Raw genomic sequence first — 26054 nt, 5'->3', positions numbered from 1 at the left:
AGTATTCTTCTCACTGGCCACCAATGTAAAGAGTAATGTTCCCACTGACCACGAATGTAAATGATATTCTTCCCACTAACCACAATGTAAAGGCTATTTTTCTAACTGACCACCAATGTAAAAGGTATTCTTCCCACTGACCACCAATATAAGGGATATTCTTTCCACTGACCACCAATGTAAAGGGTATTCCTCCCACTGACCACTACTGTAAAGGCTATTCCTTCCACTCACCACTAATGTAAAGGGTATTCCTCCCACTCACCACTACTGTAAAGGCTATTCCTCCCACTCACCACTAATGTATAGGGTATTCCTCCCACTGATCACCAATGTAAAGGGTATTCCTCCCACTGACCTCTAATATAAAAGGTATTCCTCCCGCTGACCACCAATCTAAAGGGTATTCTTTTCAATGACCACCTACGTAAGGGACATTCTTGAACACCGATGTCAGCAGCATTCTTTTCATTGACCGTACGGCGTATTCTCTCACTGACCATAGAAGCAGGGGGGAATCTCTCTCACTGTCCATAATATAAGGGTGCCTTTCACCCACTGACCACCAATGTAAGGACACACCTCACACTTCTACTACTAACCCCCTATGTAAAGGGTATTCTTCCCACTGACCACCAATGTAAGGGGCATTTTTCCCACTGATCACCAATGTAAGGAGCATTCTTCCCACTGATCACCAATATAAGAAGCATTCTTCCCACTGGCTGCCAATGTCTGGAACATTCTTACCACTGGCCACCAATATCAGCAGCATTCTTCCCACTGACCACCAATGTAAGGAGCATTCTTTTTACTGAACACCAATGTATGGAACATTCTTCCCACTGGCCACCAATGTCAGGAACATTCTTACCACTGGCCACCAGTGTAAGGAGTATTCTTCCCAGTGGCCACTAATGTAAGGATAATTTTTCCCACTGGCCACCAATGTATGGAACATTCTTCCCACTGGCCACCAATGTAAGGAGCATTCTTTTTACTAAACACCAATCTATGGAGCATTCTTCCCACTGGCCACCAATGTCAGGAACATTCTCCCCACTGGCCACCAATGTAAGGAACATTCTTCCCACTGGCCACCAATGTAAGGATCTTTCATATCACTGATGATAAAAGGCCATAAAGGGCATTCTAACTCTATGACCATGAAAGCAAGGAGGAATCTCTCTCACTTACAATAATGCAAGGGTGCCTTTTACCCACTCTCCTGCTAACCACCAATGTTGGGAGACTCAATGTAAAGATGACACTTTCTATGTGGCATTTATGCCTATGTTTGTGAACACACTATGTGTGACCCCAATGCAATCCAAAAAATGAACTCCATACTTCTTTAATTGTTATTAGAAATAGTGAACATTTGGTTCCCAGCTGGACTGAAGCCTGCATTGACACTCTGAGCCTGCAATAGTTACTGTGTAGGGAGCTCTCTACTGATGGAATTGCATTGTGTTCATTGCTAGCTGTTTGTCTGCAACCCAAAATAGCAAAAAGGCCCCATTTCTTACTTCAGGTCCAAAATATATGGAATCGTATATCTGTGTGTGAGTTGTGCACTGCAAAACAACAACCAGACGGGGTAAATAGGAATTTCCCTGAGTATAAACAAGTTAAAAGGTGAACATTTTATAACAAGAATACAATAAATTTGACATACAGTATGCGACCTGCACAGCCTGCATGAAGCTGTTGTGGATCCACATGGTTCAGCAAGGGATGTACTAGGACCTGTGCTTCCACAACAGCTATGGGAGGGCAATTCACCCCCCTGCAGAGAGAGAGATAATATATGGAACAAAATACTGTACCAAGCGACATGGGTTGCGGGCTATGGCCGGCCAGAGAAAGAAGCACTGTGTGAGAGAAACAGCAGACAGATGGGATGAGTTAGACAAGTAATGAGCGCAGAGACAGTGACAGACAGGGAGGAGGTGACAGCATGCTGGGAAGAGAGCAGTCACAGAAATCATGAGCACTATGCATATCAGAACATACATCATTTATATACTAGTCTGCATTAAACGGAGAGAAAATTTCTGCAGCAGAAACATCTTTCTTTTCGGAAGCTGTATTTCCACATTTGCAGCCAAACTGGGATAACATACTTCATATTTGTTACATGTTCCCATTCACATAGCATAACTAAAAAAAAGTAACAATTGCTGGTTACCTTTTGTGTGTTTTACTTGCTTAACCTCCCTAGCGGTCTGATTATGTCAGTATTTCTGTGCCCAAAGCGGTACATTATTTTGCATTGAAATATGTCGTTTTTTTATTGCAGGCCTGTAATTCTTAGGAATAACTTACTGAAATCTGTCCGAACAAGAGTCTAGTAAACATCCCGGTTAGGATAAAATTTGAAACACAAAATCATAAATTATAATTTAATAAATAATCATAAAAAATAATAATATAATAATAATAATAAATTTAATTCAATAATATAATCAAACCAAAAACACTGAAATTTGAAATATAACGCCAAGTTCGCACATCACTGAGCTCAGTCACAAAATCGTTTTCAGAGTCTGATGACGAATTTCCCCACGAATCATTAACACTCAATTCTGCAAGTGGTTCTGATTTACTATCGCTGTTCTCTAGCCGGTCTAAAACCGCTTTTGACCTAAAGGGACGCTTTTTGGACGCCATGGACGTTTCTCAGTTTCCAGGCAGAAAGAACAGTAAAAATGTTTTACTATGTGATTTTAGTGTATTGAGTATACGTCCGTAAGTCCTGACGTCGCAGGGAACGGAACCCGGAAGACGGATGCCGGCATCGGCCGGAGGAGAAGGTCGGGGACACTGCAGGGGGGACATCACGGGAGTGCAGGACAAGGTAAGTGATCGAGGGATCCTGGAGCAGTGCTGCAGTGTAATCCCGAGTGTAGTTCGGGGTTACCGCTTGTGGTGCTGAAACTTTACCCCGAGCAACACTCGGGAATACCTCCAGGGGGGTTAAAAATCCTTACATTCTCTACCTGCTTTGTAATGTTTAGGAAGAAGGGGTTGTGGAGTAATGTTTAACATAGCGTCATGGCCAAAAACATTGGCACTGAAAATTGTTGCAATTACAAATGTTTAGGCATTCTCATGTTTATTTCTTTTGTTTGTATTGGTATGACACAAAAAAGTGGAGAAACAAAAAGCCAAATCTGACACATTCTACCTAAAACTCCAAAAATGGACTGGAGAAGATTATTGGCACCCTCAATGTAATATTTGTTATCACACCCCTTTGGAAAAAATAACTGAACTCAATCGCTTCCTGTAACCATTAATGAGTTTCTTCCACCTTGCTTCTGGAATTTTGGACCACTCTTCTTTCACCAACTGCTCCAGGTCCCTCAGGTTGGAAGGGTTCTTTTTTCCAACTGCTGGTTTGAGATCTCTCCACAGGTACTCTATGGGGTTGAGATCTGGACTCATTGCTGGTCAGTTCAGTACTCAACTTTCTGACACTGAGCCCTACATTGCACCCCAGAATTCTTTGGTAGCCTTCAGATTTCATAATGCCATGCACACGGTCAAGACATCCAGTGCCTGAAGCAGCAAAGCAACCCCAAAACATCAGTGAACCTCCACCATGTTTGGCTGTAGGGACTGTATATTTTTCTTTAAAGGCATCATTTTCTGAAAACAGTAGAATGATGGGCTTTATCAAAAAGCTGTAATTTTGTTTCGTCTGCCCACAGCACATTCTCCCAAAACGATTTTGGATTCCTCAGGTAAGTTTTGGCAAACTTCAATCTGGCTTTTTTATGTTTCTGTGTCAGCAGTGGGGTCCTCCTGGGTCTCCTACCATAGCATCCCTTTTCATTCACATGGCGACGTATAGTGTGAGCTGACACAGTTGTACCTGATGCCTGAAGGTTGGCTTGAATTTGTCTGGAAGTTGATCGACGTTCTTTATCCACCATTCAAATAATCCTTTGTTGCAATCTTTGAGTTTTCCCTTTTGTCCACGAAAAGGGAGATTAGCTACAGTGCCATGGGCTGTTAACTTTTTGACGGTGTTGCGCACAGTGGACACAGGAACATTAAGATCTCTGGAGATGGACTTTTAACCTTGAGATTGTCCATGCTTTTCCACAATTTTTTTTCTCAAAACCTCAGACAATTCTTTGCAGCGTTTTCTCTTTTCCATGCACCATGTGGCAGACAGAGACACACAACAGAAAGGTTGAGTCCATTTTTCACAATTGTAACCGGTTGCCGGTGTGATTTCTTATATTGCCAGCACCTGGTCATTGATACAGGTGAGTTTAATTACAAATTACAGGAGCATCACAAACTTGGATTGTAATTATTTTTTACAATTTTGAGAAGGTGCCAATTATTTTGTCCAGTCCATTTTTGGGGTTTTGCGTGGAATGTGTCAGATTTGGCTTTTTGTTTCTTCACGTTTTTGTGTCATACCAATACAAACAAAAGAAATAAACATGAGAATGCCGAAACATTTGTAATTGAGACTATTTTCTGGACAAAGTGGTGCATTTTCTGACAGAAATGCAGGGGTGCCAATATTTTTTGCCATGACTGTAATTAACATTGTTTGCAGCTCTTTATTATCAGCTTTAAACTAAATCTTAACAATGACAGTCCTAACAAAGGTTTAAAATGTTATATCCTGCATTGTACTGTATGTTAATGAGGTATAGTTCCTCTGTGTGGGGACAAAGATACTGTGAGACTCTGCAGAAATAATTCATGACACCTTCTCATTAGAAACATTTAATTGGTAAGGAATATTTTTTTTTTCAGTTTTTAGGTATATTGTGTGAATGGGAACATGTATCAAACAGATAGTGGAGTGCAAACCTGTAAATACCTTTTAAATACAGTACAACCTGGTCTCAGAAATGTGTGGCTCTTTACTGAGTTTGTTAGCAGATACACTGTTTAGACTCTACAAAATAGCAATAGATTTCAGAATCTGCATGCCTTTCTCTACAGGTAATAGCCTCAAAACCAGCTGACAGCACTATTAGTGTAGGGGTTAATGGGGGTATTAGTGTTAGGCCTACAGGGAGGGTTAGTGTTGGGGTTACAAGGATGGTTAGTGTTAGGGTTACATGGAGGGTTACTGTTAGGGTTACAAGGAGGGTTAGTGTTAGGGTTACATGGAGGGTTAGTGTTAGGGTTACTGGGGATCTTAGTGTTAGGCCTACATGGACGGTTAGTGTTAGAGTTGCATGGAGGGTTAGTGTTAGGGTTATATGTAGGGTTAGTGTTAGGGTTACAAGGAGGGTTAGTGTTAGGGTTACAAGGAGGGTTAGTGTTAAGGTTATGTGGAGGGTTAGTCTTAGGGTTACATGGAGGGTTTGTGTTAGGGTTACGGGGAGTGTTAGGGTTATAGAGAGGGTTAGTGTTAGGGTTTCTGGGAGGGTTATTGCTAAGGTTACAGTGAGGGTTAGTGTTAGGGTTACTGGGGATCTTAGTATTAGACCTACATGGATGGTTAGTGTTAGGGTTACAAGGAGAGTTAGTGTTAGGGTTATGTGGAGAATTAGTATTAGGGTTACATGGAGGGTTCATGTTAGGGTTACGGGGAGTGTTAGGGTTTCTGGAAGGGTTAGTGTTAGGGTTACAAGGAGAGTTAGTGTTAGGGTTACAAGGAGGGTTAGTGTTAAGGTTATGTGGAGGGTTAGTCTTAGGGTTACATGGAGGGTTTGTGTTAGGGTTACGGGGAGTGTTAGGGTTATAGAGAGGGTTAGTGTTAGGGTTTCTGGGAGGGTTATTGCTAAGGTTACAGTGAGGGTTAGTGTTAGGGTTACTGGGGATCTTAGTATTAGACCTACATGGATGGTTAGTGTTAGGGTTACAAGGAGAGTTAGTGTTAGGGTTATGTGGAGAGTTAGTATTAGGGTTACATGGAGGGTTCATGTTAGGGTTACGGGGAGTGTTAGGGTTTCTGGAAGGGTTAGTGTTAGGGTTACAGGGACAGTTAGTGTTAGACCTACATGGAGGGTTAGTATTAGGGTTACATGGAAGGTTAGTGTTAGTCCTACATGGAGGGTTAGTGTGTCAGGACAAAGCACTCGGGACAAAATGTATGTGAAATGGTTTGAAACAGTAATGTTTTACTATGTGATTTTAGTTTATTAGAAAATGACAGTTTTTAAAATTTTCATATGTGCCGTCGGTTTCGGCCCCCCGTACGTCCCGACGCTCACAGGGACCGGAACACGGAAGCCGGATGCTGGCATCGGCTGGAGGAGATGGACTCTGCAGGGGACACATCACGGGAGCAAAGGACAAGGTAAGCGCTGCAGGGAATCCCTGAGCAACGCCGCATGGTAAGCCCGATTGTAGTTCGGGGTTACTGCTTTTGGTACTGAAACTTTACCCCGAGCTACACTCGGGAATACCACCAGGGAGGTTAACCCTCCAGTGGTTACAGCAGAAAAAGGTGAAGGTTCTGGAGTGGCCATTACAGTCTCCTGACCTTAATATCATCGAACCACTCTGGGAAGATCTCAAACGTGCGGTTCATGCAAGACAACCGAAGGCTTTGCATGACCTGGAGGCATTTTGCCAAGACGAATGGGCAGCTATACCACCTGCAAGAATCCGGGGCCTCATAGACAACTAATACAAAAGACTGCATGCTATCATTGATGATAAAGGGGGCAATACACAGGATTAAGTACTAAGGGAATGCAGACTTTTGAACAGGGGGCATTTCATTTGTTTACTTGTTGCCATGTTTAGTTTTATGATTGGGCCATTCGGTTATGACCTCCAGTTACAGAATATGAATCCCATAAGAAATAAAAGAAATGTGTTTTTCCCGATCACTCATGTTTTTTCTTAAAAAAATGGTACATACTGTATATTACCGATTCTCCAAAGGAGATGAAAACCTTTGAGCACCACTGTGTGTGTAACTGCAGTAGTGGATCTGCTGTACTAAGTCAAGAAGGATAATTGTTGAGGATACAATGGGTGGAATATAACTGCAGCTTTTTTGTATGACTTTAGTGAATAAGTCTAATGGAAAAACGGTGTCCCAAGTAGAGAAGTAAAAGCAACCAGTTATACCTTCCTCTCAATGCTGTCTTCTCCATCTGTGGAGCTGACGCTGTCCCGTAGCCGCGTTCTGGATGGTTTTTGTCTTTTGCTTTTGACGATGAGGTGAGCTCGAGTTTTCTGAGCTTTGGAATCCAGTCTCTCTGTTTCTGGCACTGCTTCACTGAAGTCTGCAAGAGAAGTCATTATTTATAAAACCAATGTAACTACTTTACAAGCTCAACCTCAACACAATTACATACTTTAAGACAACTCTGGTGTCAGTGGGAGGAAGAGTGCCCCATCATTGGTGTCAGTGAAAAAAAATGCCTCATTATTGGTGTCAGTGGGAAAAATAGTGCCCCATCATTCGTGTCCGTGGAAGGAATAGTGCCCCATCATTGGTATCAGTGGGAGGAATAGTGCCCCATCATTGGTATCAGTGGGAGGAATAGTGCCCCATCATTGGTATCAGTGGGAGGAATAGTGCCCCATCATTGGTGTCAGTGGGAGGAATAGTGCCCCATCATTGGTATCAGTGGGAGGAATAGTGCCCCATCATTAGTATCAGTGGGAGGAATAGTGCCCCATCATTAGTATCAGTGGGAGGAATAGTGCCCCATCATTGGTATCAGTGGGGGGAATAGTGCCCCATCATTGGTGTCCGTGGAAGGAATAGTGCCCCATCATTGGTGTCAATGAAAAGAAAAATGCCCCATCATTGGTGTCAGTGCCCCATCACTGGTGTCCGTGGAAGGAATGGGGCTTCATTGTTGGTGTAAGTGGAAGGAACATTGGGGTTGATTTACTAAAATTGGAGTGTGCAAAATCTGATGCAGCTCTGCATAGTAGCCAATCAGCTTCCAAGTTTTATTGTCAAAGCTCAATAGAACAAGCTGAAGTTAGAAGCTGATTGGCCAACATGCACAGCTGCACCAGATTCTGAGAGTTGCAGTTTTAGTAAATCTCCCCCAGTGCATTTCATATCAATGAGAAGAACAGTTCCCCAAGGCTCAGATAAAGGCAAACAAATCGGCCACATCCGGCCCACGGGCCACAGTTTGAAGAGCAGAACTATGAAGGATTAGTGTAGTTTTAATAATAGCTTCAATATTGCAGCAGGTAGTCACTGCGGTTGATTTACCAAAGGCAAATATACTGTGCACTTTGCAAGTGCAGTTGCTGCAGAGCTCAGTAAATGAGGTAACGCTTCACTTTGTTTGCACATGATTGGATGATGGAAGTCAACATAACTTCTGCTAATTTAGTAAGCTTGGCGCAACTGCACTTGCAAAGTGCCCACTCTATGTGCCTTTAGTAAATCAACCCCTGTGTATCCAAATTCAGTGATATATCGGGATGTTTTTTGCAAGCAAGTGCCAATTTACAGGTCAGGTCCAGTGCTGTAATCCAATGGCAGCACAAGCACATGTTCTAATAAGAGGAACCTACTCCAAGATGAAAAGGGGAGGGTTCTATGTAGGGTTTTTTATAATGTATTGTGAAATGGATCCCCCACCTCCCCTATCTCGGAATAGGCAGTGGCTCAGGCTGTGTAGCTGAATATTGGATCAATTGGGGAATATCAGCTGCCTGCTAAACTACTGAAGGGTGATTTAAACCCAGTTGTCCTTTAAAGGACCATTTGTCTTAATGGAAAACTGCAGTTTGAGGAAATTTGTTCTTTAAAATCACTTACCCCTGTGAGCTGAACCGGCAAAGTAAAATTCCTATTACTCATGGGAAGCTCACTGTGTGTAGCCTTGCCTGACAACCCAAAACCTTTGTAGGCAAATTGTCCTAGCCAGCACTTTGCCAGTTGTGCATGGTGGCTCCATTAATTCCTGTTGATGGTCATACGCATGGCAGCCTCTGCCTTCCAGTATGAAACATCCAATGACAGTGAATGGGGTCACACCACACATGTGCTCTAGGAGGAGGAACCAGATTGTGGTGCAGGGCTACTCAGTGAAAATCTCAGGAGCAGGAAGGTAGGTATTTTACTTTGCCAGTTGTACTCCGATGGGTGGATGTTTTTATCAGGGCCTGCATTAGACATGTGCAAGCAAAAAAAATTCATTTTGGATGCATCCGTTCATTGAAGAATTTTATTTTGTCGAATTTGTTATGGTTAACTGATTAGTTTTCATAATTTGTTTCTTATTTTTGGCATTTATTTTGTATATTCATTGATCCAGGTGGATTCAAAAGATTTTTCAGGTGTTTTTGGCAGATTGATATAGCTATATTGCCAAAAGTATTGGGACACCTGCCTTTACACGCATGTGAACTTCAATGGCATCCCAGTCTTAGTCCCTAGGGTTCAATATTGAGTTGGCCCCGCCCTTTGCAGCTATAACAGCTTCAACTCTTCTGGGAAGGCCGTCCACAAGGTTTAGGAGGGTGTCTATGGGAAGGTTTGACCATTCTTCCAGAGGCACATTTGTGAGGTCAGGCACTGATGTCGGGGGAGGAGGCCTGGCTCACAGTCTCCGCTCTAATTCATCCCAAAGGTGTTCTATGGGGTTGAGGTCAGGACTCTGTGCAGGCCAGTCAAGTTCCTCCACCCAAACTCGCTCCTCCATGTCTTTATGGACCTTGCTTTGTGCACTGGTGCACAGTCATGTTGGAACAGGAAGGGGCCATCCCCAAACTGTTCCCACAAAGTTGGGAGCATGAAATTGTCCAAAATGTCTTGGTATGTTGACGCCTTAAGAGTTCCCTTCACTGGAACTAAGGGGCCAAGCCCAACCCCTGAAAAACAACCCCACACCATAATCCCCCCTCCACCAAACTTTACACTTGGCACAATGCAGTCAGGCAAGTACCGTTCTTCTGGCAACTGCCAAACCCAGACATGTCCATCGGATTGCCAGACAGAGAAGCGTGGTTTGTCACTCCAGAGAACACTTCTCGACTGCTCTAGAGTCCAGTGATGGCGTGCTTTACACCACGGCATCTGACGCTCTGCATTGCACTTGGTGATGTAAGGCTTGGATGCACCTGCTCGGCCATGGAAACCCATCCATGAAGATCTCTATGCACTGTGGTTGTGCTAATCTGAAGGCCACACCAAGTTTGGAGGTCTTTAGCTATTGACTCTGTAATAAGTTGGCGATTTCTGCTCACTGTGTGCTTCAGCATGTGCTGACCCCGCTCTGTCATTTTATGTGGAAAAGAGAAGAAGGGCCTTTAAGTGCAGTATAGGTAACTTTTAATGGGTAACAAATGCAGAACAACTCACATATAGCATGTTAAAAGCAGGCTCAAAAGTATAGGAGAATGGCTGTGTCCATGCTATGTCAGCCGCGTCTGCACTCAGAAGACTATGGATATATGAGGCTTGCCCTAGTGCTATATGGACTTTTGTAGCCCTACCTTGGAATTTTTGGACTCTTTCATTATTTTTAATAGCTGGGTGGTAGCACTTTGCGCTAATTGTTCTCTATTTGAGTTTCTTGCTTGTTTGTCATGTTACGTGGTGTACCACTTTGTGGCTGAGTTGCTGTTGTTTCCAGTTGCTTCCACTTTGTTATAATCCCACTGACAGTTGTCCGTGGAATATTTAGAACCTGGGAAATGTCACGGATGGACTTATTGCACAGGTGACAACCTATCACGGGACCACACTTGGAGTCACTGAGCTCCTGAGAGTGACCCATTCTTTCACCAATGTTTGTAGAAGCAGTCTGCATGCCTAGGTGCTTGTTTGTATACACCTGTGGCCATGGAGGTGATTGGAACACCTGAATTCAATGATTGCAATTTTTTATGTCACACGGTATTTGTGCAACGGTTTTTAAAACACAATTTTTTGGGTAAAAACACACTTTTTTGATGTGTATTGCAAAAATACACCATCCATAACCCAATTTTTTGGAAAATATAAAAGATGATGTTATGCCAATTAAATAGATATCAAATATGTCACGCATTAAAATTCACCCGTGCGACAGCAACAAGATCGGTGTGAATGAATGCTTTTATTTTTAAAAAATGGCGCCATTTATTTCCAAGTAAACCTGAAGTGATGTCAATTCATTGCTTCTGGTTTACTATTTAACGGACCTGAACAAAAGTTGATCTTTGCTCGTCTCCGTAACCAGCCAGAAGGATTGTCAGCTAGTCGATTAGGACTTCCTGTGGGATAGGAGCTCCTGTTAAAACTGTGAAAGGCGGCGGGAGGTAGGGGGACGTCCCCTTCCACTGCTTGTAATAGTTAGCTATTATAAGAGAGTCAACCATTGGCTGTAAATAACGGTACCGCGGTGATGCCTGCATCCTGGTACAACAGCTCAAACTCCACTCCAGCAATATGAGGGTACGTCACTGGAGCTGAAGTGGTTAAACCCAACATTTCATATTCCTGATATGTGCCTGCTGTACCATGTACTTGTATGAAAAAATGCCCTTTTCTCTTTGTACTGTTTCCTTTGTGTAAAAGCCCTGGCATTCCTGCCAGTCCCTCTGCTTTCCTATTAAAAACCGACCTCACTAGGCATGAGAGCACAGTGTGGTCAGTTCTCTAGCTGTGCTGAGAACTCAACCTGCTCTCCTCCAATGTTCTGCTAAAACCCCCCCTGCACAACCATTCACTGGGAAGTCTCTAGATGTGCTGGGAACTCAGCCTGCTCTCCTCCAATGTTCTGCTAACACCCTCCCTGCACAGCCATTCACTGGGAAGTTCAGTGTCCTGCTGTTTCTCCTACCACAGCTCTCTGAGCTCTTTATGTGACTGAAAACAGAGGTTATGTGATCACTTATGAAAAAGAAAAAAAAAGGTATTTATAATGTTTTTTATATCTATACACAAATGTTTTACCTTTCATTTCTATTTTAACTGAATAGGTTGTTTTGCAACACTAGGGTTCCCATATACTTTAAAAACAGCATGCCCATGTTACATATTCTAATCTATGAGGACATAAAGTGTTTTTCCAACTTACCAAACACGTCGTCGCCATCTGCACTTTTCACTGCGCCTTCTGAAAACGTGTACAGAGTTAGTACATAATGGTGTTAGTAAACATAGCAGAGGTATTGCAGTTCTGAAAAATGCAAATATTTCCTAAGAAGCAGCTTTAAAATCAATGCCAAGGGAGTCAGGCAACAGAGATCAAAAAAGGGGAGGTGAGATAGTAAAATGTACAAAGGGCAGAAGAGGCAAGGAAGAGGCAGAGCTGCAAAGAGGAACAGCGGGTGAGAAACAAAAAAAGACATTTTATACTGGAGCAAGAGAGAGGGATTAAGATTGACTGAAAAACTGCAGTGTTAAAGTTCGTTCACATGGGTGGCCAGGGGGTGGCAAAAGCAGGCACCACCACCCTCTGACTGCCATTAGGTGGACATGCCGCTGCTGCTGGTTGTAGAAATGCTGCTGTCGCAATGCTTTGCTTCATGCCTATGTACGGGAATGGGGTCATGTCGCAATCGCCCTGCTACCACGTGCACTGCACACGATTGCACCATAGTGGGGCAGCATTTTTAGGGTTTAAACAGGCGGTAAGGAAGATACATATCGCCTTCTCTCCACATGTCAAATGCCCTCTGAAAAGCAACCCGCTGTGGTTTGCTTTTTAGAGGGGCGGCAATGCTACTCACGAATTGGCCCTAAAAGTGGTATTAAAAAAAAGAAAAACATTTTGTTAGCGACTCTCTACAGCAGGGATCAGCAACCTAAAACACACGTGACCTGGTGGCTACAACAAGCTATCTCCTGCGGTAGCTGGAAGATTAATAGTTACATACCTACAACATTTTTGGATATTTCCCATTAACAAGTTGCCATTTTTGCAATTTCTTGTTTTTCTGCACACATTTTAGTCCTAATGCACACGGGACGGTTTTACAGCGGCTGTTTTTGGCTTTTGACATTTTTTTCTACAGCCAGTAAACCCCCCAGCATGTTATCCTATGTGTCCGTACACACATAGACTGTAATCAACGTTTTTTGGCTGGAAGAAAACCCAGGACTAGTGGGTTTCTAGAGGAGTTTTTTGGCTTCATGGACACGGGGTGTTTTGATAACGCTGGTAACTTTAGCTGCGTAAAGTCATGTTAAAAAAGTGAGTTTTTCAGCTTTTTTTTAGTGTTGTTGCATTAGCGTTTAGCCGTGTATAGTGGCCTTTTGCTGCGTTTGCATTTTTTATCATTTTTTTCACCACCCCAATTTTTTTTTTGGTCAAAAAAATTTCCAAAAACGCCGGTTTGTGGCGTTTCACCGCGTTTTTATAGCTAAAAAACTCCTCTAGACGCGCACTAGTCCGAAATGTATTTTCAGCCAAAAAACATCCCTGCCAAAAAATGTTGATTACAGTCTATGTGTGCATGGACACATAGGATAACCCGCTGGGGAGTTTACTAGCTGTAGAAAAAAATGTCAAAAAATGTCAAACGACCCTAAGATACATGGCGGGGGGGAGGTGGTGGTGGGATGAGCCTTATGTTGGTAGCAGCGAAAGGGTTAAAACATATCTAGTCTGTAGCATAGTGAGTTTAAAAGTAGTAATTCAGAAACGTGAGTGCAGCTGAAGACATAGCACAGCTAAGCCGTGAAAGCTAAGGACCACACTGAAATGAAGTCTACCCTACTGTTCAGTACACATTACTGGCAAACATGAACATGCTTTGCGTATGTACCTGGCAATTTAATATTAATCAATGAGTTTAACTTGCCATTACCAATACAACTACAGTATTAGTAAAAAGCTGAAAACCGATACGGCTATGGCAAGCTGTTTGCTAATGCTTGTAAATTGACACTTAATATGGAAAAGGTTGCCGACCCCTAATGTACATGCTGCTTTCCCCACTAATCCCGTTGATGGAAACTGGCCTTGTATGCAAGAGCAAGAGAAGCACAGCTAATGAAGACATTAGCGCTTAGCGGTCATGCCTCTTTTTTAATTCCAAGCCTCGATGATCGAAGTCTTCCATCTCCAGTTAGCAAGACTAGAATTCAGTGGCATGTGGAAGTGAAGGCATAAAATAGGAGAGATGGAAGGGAAGGTGATAAGGTCTGAAAATAGACAATATATGAGAGAAGAGGTATGGGAATGGAAGAGAAGGCAAGGGAATGGTGGGGAAGGCAAGGGAATGGTGGGGAAGGCAAGGGTGAGGAAGGTGAAGAAGGAAAGAGGAAGAAGGCAAAGGAAAAGGCAAGAGAATGGTGGGGAAGGCAAGGGCGAGGAAGGTGAAGAATGAAAGAGGAAGAATGCAAAGGAAGAGAAGGCAAGGGAACGGTGGGGAAGGCAAGGGCGAGGATGGTGAAGAAGGAAAGAGCAAGAATGCAAAGGAAGAGAAGGCAAGGGAAAGGTGGGGAAGGCAAGGGCGAGGAAGGTGAAGAAGGAAAGAGCAAGAAGGCAAAGGAAGAGAAGGCAAAGGAATGGTGGGTAAGGCAAGGGCGAGGACGGTGAAGAAGGAAAGAGCAAGAAGGCAAAGGAAGAGAAGGCAAGGGAAGAAAAGGGAAGAGAAGAGGCACAAAATGAACAGGAAAAAAAGAGAAGAAAAAGAGGGGAAATGGAAAGAATGGTAGGTAGGAAAACATAGAAAGAAAAAGGAAGAAGAAGTAAAAGAAAGCAGGGCATTTTTAATGAAGGACTTTTGGTTAAAATATACTAGAGACAAAGAGTAGAGGCAAGTGTTTTACGAAAAGAATTAGGATAGTGTAGATGGCACAGAAGTGTAAAACTGGCCAGCAGTTAGACAATTAATAAGCAAGGCAGACTAAAATTTAGTAGGGATGAAGAGCACAGGCTGGGGTTTTACTTCTAGAATTAGGATACTTCAGAGGACACAGCAGAGCAAACTCAGCCCGCAGCACAGTTTTAAGCAGGGATAATAGGCCTAACTAGTGTATGTCTAACTTGTATTTTTACTTTGGGGGTAGGGGGTTATTGCCTGAATTCAAGGTGGTTAGGTGCACACGGCCGTTGCACTTTTTTTTTTCTCTTTCAAACAGTGCAGAGGCATGCTGTCAACAAAAGACAGCTCCAAGGACAACTGATCAGTAACAAATAAATGCTGCACTTTAAGCGCCTACAAAAAATGCCTAATCAATATGACATAAATATAAATAAATACATTTCCCAAAATATCGCCCCTAAAAAATGCTGCACCCCTTTTTTTAAAGGGAACCTTGCAACAAAAATAAATAAATAAAATAATGCAGTTTAACCTAGAAAAAGGCCCTACCAACATAAAAAAATACCCCCTGAAACAAAAGGCCACTATTTTAAGGAAAGTCTTGCTGCAAAAAAAAAAAAAAGTGTAACCTAACCCAGCTTTGCCTATCCTATTGTCAACAGTTTCCTATTCACTTACACTATGACTGCTCCATGTCACCCAACCCCTTTTATAGCAAGCAGGCTGGTTTAACCAAAAGCCCCTTATTGGACCTTCTAAGCCTGCTGGCCGTAATTCAAAGACCAATGCAGTGCATTATGGTTCAAAAAAGATGATCTACATATAAATTTGCCGGGACTGTGAAACTCTCACACCCATGGCAGCAAAAAACCCCACCCTCATCCCTAGTGATAATGTCAGAGGAAGTAAGGAAAGCTGAAAAAATTCTCTTTGGACATGCTCCAGAACGGAAAGGGGCAGTTTGGGTGTAAATCTGGGTCATGTATGGAGATCCTCTTTCAGGAAGGAACCCTGTGCATTTCTGAAATGTGACACTCTAGTACTTGTGACTCATTTACAAAGGAGTAAATTATTGCTTTGAGATCCTACAAGGTATTCAGGTTACATTTTTCTGTTATGTTGTTTCAGTTGTGGTCCCCCTTTTGGATCCTGTATGGTGTGCTTGTAGGCAGGCACAGTCTGCTTTCTCCACTGTAGGTGTCGCTCAACCAGTGCGGTATCACAGCAAGAGAAAGTTAGAAGAAACCTGGTTCTTGGAGGCCATCTCTACGCTGCATCCAGGTGACCTCTGGTGGCCATCTTGGGTCAGGAAAGCCTTTATAAGTCCCTGCCCCCAGGTTTTGGTTCGAACTCGTAATATGGCTAGTGTAGGGAAGGAGAACCTGTCTGTCAGGGAAAGTGATAGAGGCAGGGAAAGGTTCCAGATGAGCAGAGACAGGCTAGGGACTCGCAATCCTAAAGGAAGCCTCCCCTTTGGGAGCGAACCGGCCAGGCCGCATTTTGCCCTCTGACGACAGACACTGTCTCTTCCCATTGCATCTCTGCATTGAACTGAACAGTGAGTGTTACCCTAAGTAGCACTCTCCTGCTGGGGTTGTTTGTAGCTGGCATTCTCTTTAATACAAGTTTCACGTTTTACTGCAACCTGACTGTCATTATTACCACACTATACCTACCCACACACTACATGAACATTTTTGATAAATTATCGGCTCCATTATAATTTCCCCACAGTCTGCAGAGGCATCATACCACTGATCATTAATGTCTGACATTAACATCATCTTTGACAGCATTCTGATGTAACAGGGAACAGAGACCTTCACATGACTGGACACAACAAAAAGACATCTCAGATGTGTCTAGAAAAGAAAGTAAAAGGGTATCCCTGATTTTTGTAAGTAAAAAGGGGTGGGATAAATCCCAGGTAGATCCATAACTCGTCAACTTGCACTTATGTGTCAGGAGTGCTCATGGTGGACTTCTATGGTTCTGCAGAATGCAAGTCTTCCTATAGGAATGAGTGGGGCTTCAGCACACAAGGTGAGAATGCTTTCTGAATAAAGGTTATTCGGCTCCAGGTACAGTGAAGGTCGCTGGAGAGGGGAAAGAAGTAATGGGCTAGGTGGGATGCTTTTGGAAGGGTAGGGCCATGTCTTAAATGACAATTGGTATCAAGCATACCAAATGTCCTTTAAACAACTTTCAGTCTGCCTCCACCATTAGACCATTATGATTGGCACAAGAACCAGAGAAATAAAAGCTCCAAATTCTTAATAGTTGCACCGCTTATATTTTTTGTTCCTGATTCTGACCTAATCACACATTGTCTCTTTCTTGCTAAAGGACATAAAGGGATAATTTGTACGGCTCTGCCTTCTATAATGAAATTAAAAATCAAACCAGTATTTTAGCCATTTGCAATGTGCTATATGTACAAACGTAGTTCACGACCCAACAGAAGGAGTGACCACATAGACATGAAACTTTATCACTGCACCAAGCCACTCTTCCAGACATTCAGCACTGAAAATGGCACATGAACGTGATATAGTTTTCATGCGCTCTTTGCAAACGGTTGACATCCCCATATTTACGTAAGAAATGGAGTGGAAAAAAGTGGAAGAAGAAGGCCCAGAGTGTTCCATCAGAGGACAAAGTGATGGCAACAGTCCTCTGGGATTCCCGAGGGAGTGCATCAGCAGTGAAGAAGAAGGCTGTTGCTATCACTTTCTCCATTTTCAACTTGACTACAGGGGGGTGCCAACTGTTTGCAAAGAGCGCTTGAAAACCGTATAGCGCACATGCACCATTTTCTAAATATCTGGAAAAGTGGCTTTGTGCAGTGACAAAGTTTCATATCTGTATTGTCACTCCTTCTGCGTTAGGCAGTGAACTTTTCAGACTACTCTTGTAGATTCCTTCTGTTTTCAAGAAGACAGTTCTGTGCTTGCAGTGGTCCAGTGGAGGACATATTGATTCCTTTCAGGCCACCCCGCCATAACCTGTCTGGTTATGATTTATGGATTCTTCATAGAAATGTGGCAAGAACTCACTAGCTGGTGACAAAAGTTGTTGAAGCAAAAAGCCTCACTCTAAGCCTGACACAATCATAGGAGGGTGTGTGGGGAAGGATCTACCTGCTAGGATCCCAGTCAGTTGAGAAAACTTATGAGAATCACCATACTGATCTACACCTAATACGCAGACATTACTCAGGGCAGTGCTGGTTTTAGAAGGAGTTTAGTTAACAATAAAAGAGCAGTTCTGCCAGATTTGTTACCAAGTATTAGTTTTCAAAACAAATACCATTTCAAGACAACATAACAGGCTCACTTAGAATATATCCAAAGCCAAAAAAATATTGTTTAAGATAAAGTTAGGAAAGATTAGAGCCCCTGTCAAGTTTTTATTGCTGTGACCCCACATGGGATATTCCCCTAGAGGAGATTATAGGTAATGACACCCGAGAATGTTGATCCAGGGAATGCTGAGTGTTAGGTTCCTAATTACAAGCTGATCCCTGCTCTCCCTCATTTAGAGCCAGATCAGAGTTTGATCCTTCTCTTTGCTTAATATCCCCATTTGGTTCCGTTTGGGTAATAAGATCCTCTTCTCCCCCACAAGGAAGAATATATACTGTTTCAATCTTCTCATGCTAGGTGATTTGATATGGCTTAGTGTTGCATCTCAAGCATGGATCCTGAGGAAGCGAATGCAGCGAAACGCGTTGAGCCTGTATGCTTATTGTTTGTTCATCACAAACCTAAAAGACTATATGCTGGTGCAGGGGCGGACTGACAACTCATGGGGCCCCCAGGCAATAGGGGATCATGGGGCCCCTGTGTCCTTGCCCAAACTCAAAAAAGCCTATGAAAAAGGTACCAGGGGCATCTCATTGGACCCCCTTCTGACCCCGGGCCCTCGGGCAGTGCCCGAGTTTCCAAATGGTCAGTCCGCCCCTGTGCTGGTGCTAGACCATGATATTCATTGTTTTTATGTAAAATATCTATTTTAACTGGATGGATTAATAAATAAATATTTTTTTTATAGTTTTATGTTGTATTTTAATCCCATAGTGAGGTACATATAAAGTCCCATTTTTCTGAGCAAGATAGTTCCACATTTATGCTTAGGTGTGGTTACTTATGCTTTGTCTTTTGTTCCTGCTTTTATCCCTTTATGTCCCTGGACCATTTTTACATCCAGAACCGCTGGTTATATACTGTATATAGGTAAAGACTAACAATATACAGCCTTTTATTGCAAACTGCAAGCATATTGGCCATCACTAGTGCCATCCTTGGAAACCAAGGCCTCTATGGAGTGGGGCTTGGGGAGCAATAATAATATCTAACCAAACAGGTTATAGTGAGGTGGGACAAAAGTAATCAAATGTTCCTCCAGTGAAAAACCCACTATAAGATGCCTGCTCTAATATTTCGGGGCCTATTGCCTATAGTAAATTACGGTATATAGAACTAAGTCTGGTGACGGCAGTAGTGCTGCTGAAATGCAAAATGCAGCTTATGAAGGCCATGCAGATGGTGGAAGAAAGTGTTCTTGCCAGAAAAAAACCCAATGGGACATCACAAACTGATGGTTGTTAACACCAGATAATTTTTTTTGCTCCAGATTTTCCACTAAAGACTCACTCAGGGAATCACAAAAAGCCCAATACTAGTGTTCTGGTTGTCAATCCCAAACTTTTTTTAATGCCCAAAAATCAAGGACAGATATTGTTAAGAACACCATAAATTTAGTGTACTTTTCACAATTATAGTACCATCTAAACTTCAGCAGCATTTCTTTATATGTAACACATTTCTTGTGATATTACAACATGTAACCTTTGGTTGTAACATGCCTAGGCAAGAAAAATGTAAAGTGAAGCACCATACCACTTCTAAAAGGGTCCAGATATGACTTTATTCCAATAAAAGTCAGGGGGGCAATCCAATGAGTATCTAATGCCTTTTGGGTGGGGGGGATCCAAAAACACCCCCTTTATCAGGACCTGATTGAAAACAATGTGGATGTTATTATTCTAGAAAATGCCTATAAGGTTCTTTATAGATGGTACTACACGCCTGCTCGTCTGGCTCGTTTTATCCCCACATACTCCCTGACTTGATTTTGGGATTGTCAACAAATGGGCACTATGGTCCATATTTGGTGGACTTGCCCCAAGGTTTGCAGACTGTGGATCAGGGTTTATGCCCTTCTCCGCACTATATTTCACACAGACATTAAGCGCAACCCGTATGAAGCACTTTTATTTAAACCAATAGTGGGCCTACTTCGTCCTGAACGGCAGCTGGCATCGCACCTATTCATGGCCACCAAGCTGACAATCGCGAGGGCCTGGAAGACTCCCCTCCTTAGCTTCGAGGCTGTCAAAAACCGGATGAACTTTATAATGGTTAACGAAAATCTGACAGCTATACTGTTAGACACCCACACAAAATTTCTGCAGACATGGCGGCCCTGGCTTGATATAGCTCAACCATCGAGATTCGACCAGTCCCTTTTGTCGATATAAAATGTATATACCAGTTTATTTTTCTTTTTTTTTTTTTTCTGCTGCGGTCCCCCTGGAGCCCTTTTCTTTGTCTTGTCTCCTTTCTCTTCATTCCTCTCTTTTCTATTGTTTAGTCTGTTTTTATACTATTTGTGCTGATTGTGATTTTTGCTTTGAGTGCCGTACCAGCAGCACTATATCCATATGCTGGACTCCTTCGAGAGCCCGCATGTGGAGTATCTATCCGCATTCAGAGAGGCTCCATCTCCCATCTTCCCCGCCTTCTGTATGCTGATATACTGACAATTTTTCCTTAGAGTTTATTATGTCATTGGTCTCTAAGGGGTTTATTTACTAAAGCTAGAGAGTCCAAAATCAGACTCACTTCTGCATAGAAACCAATCAGCTTCCAGGTTTCATTGCCAAAGCTTCATTGAACAAGCTGAGGTTAGAAGCTGATTGGTTTCTATGCAGAAGGGTGTCTGATTTTGGACTCTCCAGCTTTAGTAAATAAACGCCTAAATGTCTACCATTTTTGCAACTTATTGTTTTTTTTTCTTTATATATATCTGGCACCTGTATACACAGTTTATTCTCATGACTTTGCATCAGTACATATTCTGTATTACTCATCGAATACCTTGTATGTTTTATTCCTGTCGGTCAATGCATCTGTTTTCGACTGATTCTCTGCTGTTACCTATTCTATAATAAAATTCTTTGTAAAAGAAAACAATGTGGATGGACTAGAAGTGAACTGGGTCTTACATGGTATTTCTTCTAGTGTGATTACAAACACAGGCCTTGGCAGCAGCTGATTTAAATGCACCGAAAACACGTTGAATACTCTTTGGATTGTCCCCCTGATTATATTAGAATAAAGTTGTACCTTGACCTCTTAGCAGTGGTGTGGCGCTTTAATTAACATTATTGTTACATTACACTACAAGCCAAGGAGACCTTGGAGATCCTCCGAAGTGTGGAAGCTTGGGAACCAGATCATCAACGTCGATACTTTACAATGGAAAATCCCATAAGATAACCTTAGGGGTCCAATGCTATTTGATAGAGAGAAAACAGGTGGCGCACACACCTAGTGCATTATCCAAGGTTTATTGTAGGAGTGAAAGAATAATAAAAACATACTCACAGACGAAGCATGTATCTAAAAATCAACAGCAAGGCTCTTACTTTCCATTCATCATACATCAGCATCTGAGGTTGGTCATCAGCTCTGAGGAAAGGGATTTGTCCCTGAAACGCGTCAGCCATTTGACCGCACTGACAGTGAGAACACCTTGCCTGCCGTTGTGGCCATTGTCATTTTTCTATGCTTTTTAGATACATGCTTCGTCTGTGAGTATGTTTTTATTATTCTTTCACTCCTACAATAAACCTTGGATAATGCACTAGGTGTGTGCGCCACCTGTTTTCTCTCTATCCAGTGGCTGATTTCCCTGTCTGAGGAGGGCTACACCCCTGAAGCATTTCCTTTGGTTGTCGCTGTCCTGGTACCCTTGGCTTCCCTTTTGGCTGTGCATATCCTGAGGCGCTGGAGAGTACATACGATATCCGGTCCAATGCTATTTGTCCACTTTTCTCAACTATGCCTAGGCAGGAGTCACCTGACTCGCAATCGTTTCTTCACTTACAATACTTTACCTCAGGAAGCCATGAAATTCCTAAAAGAATATCAATATTAGAGAAAAAAAAATGAGCAATAAAAAAAAAAAAATGCTAACAAAACTTAATAAAAATGGTATCATGGTGCAAATAAAAAAATGTTTATGATCACATCGAGCGTGCCCTTATGAATGAAAATGAATTCACTCATTCCTCTCTCATCGCGTAGTGGGATGGCTATGACTGCTTGATTCGTAATGGAATCAAAGAGTCCTGTAAACACTTTTGTTTTTGTTTCAATATCTTTATTGCAAAATTTTTACGCTCCTCAGACTAACCAACTTGAAACATAATACATTTAAAACGTAACAGGGTTCATCGGAAAAAACATTGTTCACATTAGGCATGACATCAGATTGATCTGTAATTGAAGTAGAAATGTACAAGGGACTTATTAACCACACTGTCTGAAAGACAAACATCCCTTTTTTTTTTTTGCCCAGCCAATCACAGTCCCTTTTCTCATTCCCCATGAAGGAAACCGAATGTCTGATTGTTTTTTTTTTTATTATTATATAAAAAGTTATTTTATCAGACGCTTTGAAAAATGGGTCATGAGTATTTGCTACCCTTAAAAGAAAATTACGTAAATTATAAGTACCAATTTATTACATATAGCTGAGGGTATTGCAGTATTTTGTATATGTTATGGCAGTAACTATTGCACTTGCATTACATGTTAGTAACAGTTATGTGTAGGACGGTAGAGGACTAAGGGCTAAGCATGCTTTACTTATATATTTCTTCCTACATTGCAGGTTTCTTTTAAGACCTTGTTCACATGGGTGTATCTATCCATATACCTGTGCAAAGGGCCATCTTCACCCGCATGGGATGCCGTGTAGGCAAAGGCAGCCCTTCGCACAGCTGTACAGATAGGTACGTCTATGTGAAAAAGGCCTGAAGTTGAACTCCAGGCAAACAGCTAAATACACAGTCCAAAGACACATATAAGAACTGTGTCACCTGCCATAGGTTCCGTATTTCTACCCTTTAAATTCTGACATTTAAACTGTCTGGTCTTTTTTGGCAGAACTCAGTGACCTGACTTTTCTTAACTGCATTTATGCAGTCCAGGCAGGTCAGCTCCCCGCCCTCAGACTGTGACTGGACAGTGAAGGAGCAGCAGAAGACTGATGAGGCCATCTCTCTCCTCATTGCTTCTGTCAGAATGTTTCTTGTACAAACAGCACACCTGCTCGGCTCCTTGTACTGCTTCTCACATAAAGAGGTCTATTTGTTTAAAAAAAAATGCTGTGTGAATGTCTCAAACATAACATGTTTACATCCTATGATTCACTGTGACCCGTTGAAATGGAGCGCCACTGTAAGTGCTGTGAAGAGTTGGGTACATCTGGTATCTGAATGCTTAGTAAAATATCCCATGTAGAGGCATCGTACACAGACAACTCAATGTATTACAGATAGCGAAATGCAGCCTCAGCCTCAGCTTGATTGGCCATGCCTACTGATGCGTTTCACCCTGCCCCTGGTGGTGGGGTGAAACAGCACACTAAGGAGCCAATCTCTCTGTAATTCTGCTCTCTCCTCCATTCAGCATGCTCCTTGCACTGCAGCACACCTGATTGACCCTAAGTGCTGCTCTTCCCTCCCCCTTTCTAAGCTCTGCGGTACAGACTTTACAGTTAAATGCAAGAGGCTAATAACAAATCATATGCAGCTATTACACTGCTTGTATTTTAAAAAAAATAAATAGAATGATGTATTAATGATCACAGTGTTTCATTTAAGTGGTATTCAACCTAAACATTTATGGCAAACATTTATTATATTGCAGATTACCAATTCTTAGATGTGACGGCTGTATTAGTTTTTTAGGCTTTCTTTATACTATTTTCATCTGTCGATCCTACCAGTAAGTCTGTTGATTTTCTACACAAAAAGCTCCCTTGCAGTTACAAAGATGAGACAGATCATTTAATACTGACAAGGGTGCTTACAAAGCTCACATTTATTCATATAAAATCTTTATCCTAAAAGAAAAGTTTGCTGTAATGTATAAGCTGGAGTTTGGCTCCGATTTGTTAGTGTATTTAAATCTACTATTATTATTTTATTATTATACAGTATTTATATAGCGCCAATAGTTTGCTCAGCGCTGTACAATACAATGGGAGACAGTACATGAGACAGAACAATAACAATACAATGTGATACACGAGGGGTTCGAGGGCCCTGCTCCTTGGAGCTTACAATCTAGGAGGGAGGGGATGGTAGCACAGGAGATAGCTGTGGGGGATGGAGTGGTAGGAAGAGTGGAGGAGGTCGGCAGTTAGCAGCGGGCGGGGTAGGCTTCCCTGAAGAGATGGGTTTTCAGGGTGAGCCTAAAGGAGAGGAGAGTAGGTGATAGTCTGATGGATTGGGGTAGGGAGTTCCAGAGGATGCCCTGGAGAAGTCCTGGAGGCGGGCATGGGAGGAGGAGACCAGGGAACTGGAGAGTAGGAGGTCTTGTGAGGAGCGAAGAGTACGTGTTGGGTACTAGTCCACCTAGCAACACTCCCCTCCCCTAGACTGTCAATGCTGCTGTCCAAGGGTGTCCCCTGTGTTCCTCCATCCAGAGGCGCTCTAATACAGGAGGTGTGTTACTGGCCAGATCACCAAGTGAAAATACAGAGGGGAAAAAAAAACTAAAAATAGAAAACCAATGCGGCCACCACATCTAATTATTGATAAACTGCAATATATTACATATATTTATTGCATATAACATATAATAATTACCGCTTTAATGTATGCCTGGAGTTCAGCTTTAATGTACTCGTTGTGTAACAGCTCCCAGATCAGCTGAAACATTGACAATCTGGTGCAGAATCTTTAAATTTAGCACCCCAGCAAGTCACAAGCCCCGCCCACCAACAAATGGAACGTATGACCTTCCCTCGAAAATAACAGTATTTTATAATGCCGCTGCACAGCAGATGTGAGCCAAATAATGGCTATATTTAGTAACCATTGGAAGAGGCAATTAAATCAGATGGCTGAATGTCAGGCAAGAGGACGGGAAAAGACAGCCATGCACAATAACATATTTACTGATCAGTAGATTGTATTTTGGCACATTGTGGGGTTCCTTTAATTAGCAAGGGATGGAAATGAAAGGGATTTGTTTGTTTTTTATTTTTGGGATTTTTATGTGATACCATCTCCCTTTCTAGAGCAGATTATTTATAAGGAAAAAATTAACGAGCAAAATGCAGTTACACACAGCAGTCAGAATCTACTTTTTCTGAATTTCTGAATCAATTAAATGGAACCTGTCACAGATGAAGCAAAATACCATCATTGTAAGGCCCCTTTCACATGGGCATTCCGTATGTCCGTTTCTTATCTGTCCATTTACGGATGGAAAACAGACACCCATGTATTTCTATGGACTAGCGGATGTAAACGGATGATCATCTGTTTACATCCGTTAATGTCCGCATCTGTTAACATCAGTATTGAACGGATAAAAAACCCCTATTTTTCCTCTGTTTAAAAAACTGGAACAGACGAAAAATGGATGTAAATGGACAAAAATAGATGTAAATGGACAAAAAAACGTGTAAATGGATGAAAATGGATGTAAACAGACAAAAAATTGAGGTAAACTGACTAAAACGTGTAAATGGATGAAAATGGATGTAAATGGACAAAAAATTTAGGTAAACTGACTAATACGGACAAAAACAGATATAAACTGTTAAAAAACTGATGAGAACTGATCCGTTTTTTCTTTGAAAAAATGTGGCTGAACTGATGAAAAAAACGGAACACCCGTGTGAAAGGGGCCTAAGGCAAACTGAATAAACACATTCTCTAGCAGAAAGCTAAATATACTGTAGTTCAAATCTGGGAGTACAGTGGGCAGTGGGACCGGAGGGGGCCTTAAATGGATAGCTTAATTACAAATGAGATGTTTAAAGTGAACCTGTCACCTTAAAAAGTAGATCATCTAACTCTACTCAGTAGGATGGATTCACTAAAGGGAAATTAGCTGTTCACTTTGCAAGGGAATTTTCCCTTAACGTAGAGCAGGGTTTCTCAACTAGGGTTCGTCCAGAGGTTGCTAGAAGTTCCTTGAGCAATGAGCAATTTCTGCCTCTCAGATAGGTTCCCACTGACACCATTGAGCTTTAGCTATCTGTAAGGGGGCAATTCTTCTCAATGACCA

The 26054-nt window shown here is 42.2% G+C and overlaps 1 protein-coding gene across 1 annotated transcript in view; it reads right to left on the bottom strand.

Annotated features, from left to right (window-relative positions):
• The window catches only part of PPP1R9A (protein phosphatase 1 regulatory subunit 9A), a 312177-nt gene that overhangs the window by 12384 nt on the left and 273739 nt on the right, over positions 1–26054 (bottom strand). Inside the window, exons 13-14 of the mRNA XM_089687140.1 lie at positions 11979–12017; positions 7066–7223 (exon numbers count right to left, since the gene is read on the bottom strand). Coding sequence (XP_089543266.1) covers positions 7066–7223; positions 11979–12017 — 197 coding nt within the window. The remainder of the gene's footprint in view (positions 1–7065; positions 7224–11978; positions 12018–26054) is intronic.

This window comes from Staurois parvus, unplaced genomic scaffold (assembly GCF_062004578.1).
Source record: "Staurois parvus isolate SC_StPar_1 unplaced genomic scaffold, SC_StPar_1.0 ptg000418l, whole genome shotgun sequence".
Classification (NCBI taxonomy): Eukaryota; Metazoa; Chordata; class Amphibia; order Anura; family Ranidae; genus Staurois; species Staurois parvus.
Note: the sequence above shows the minus strand (reverse complement) of the source record. Positions and strands in the feature narration are given on the sequence as shown.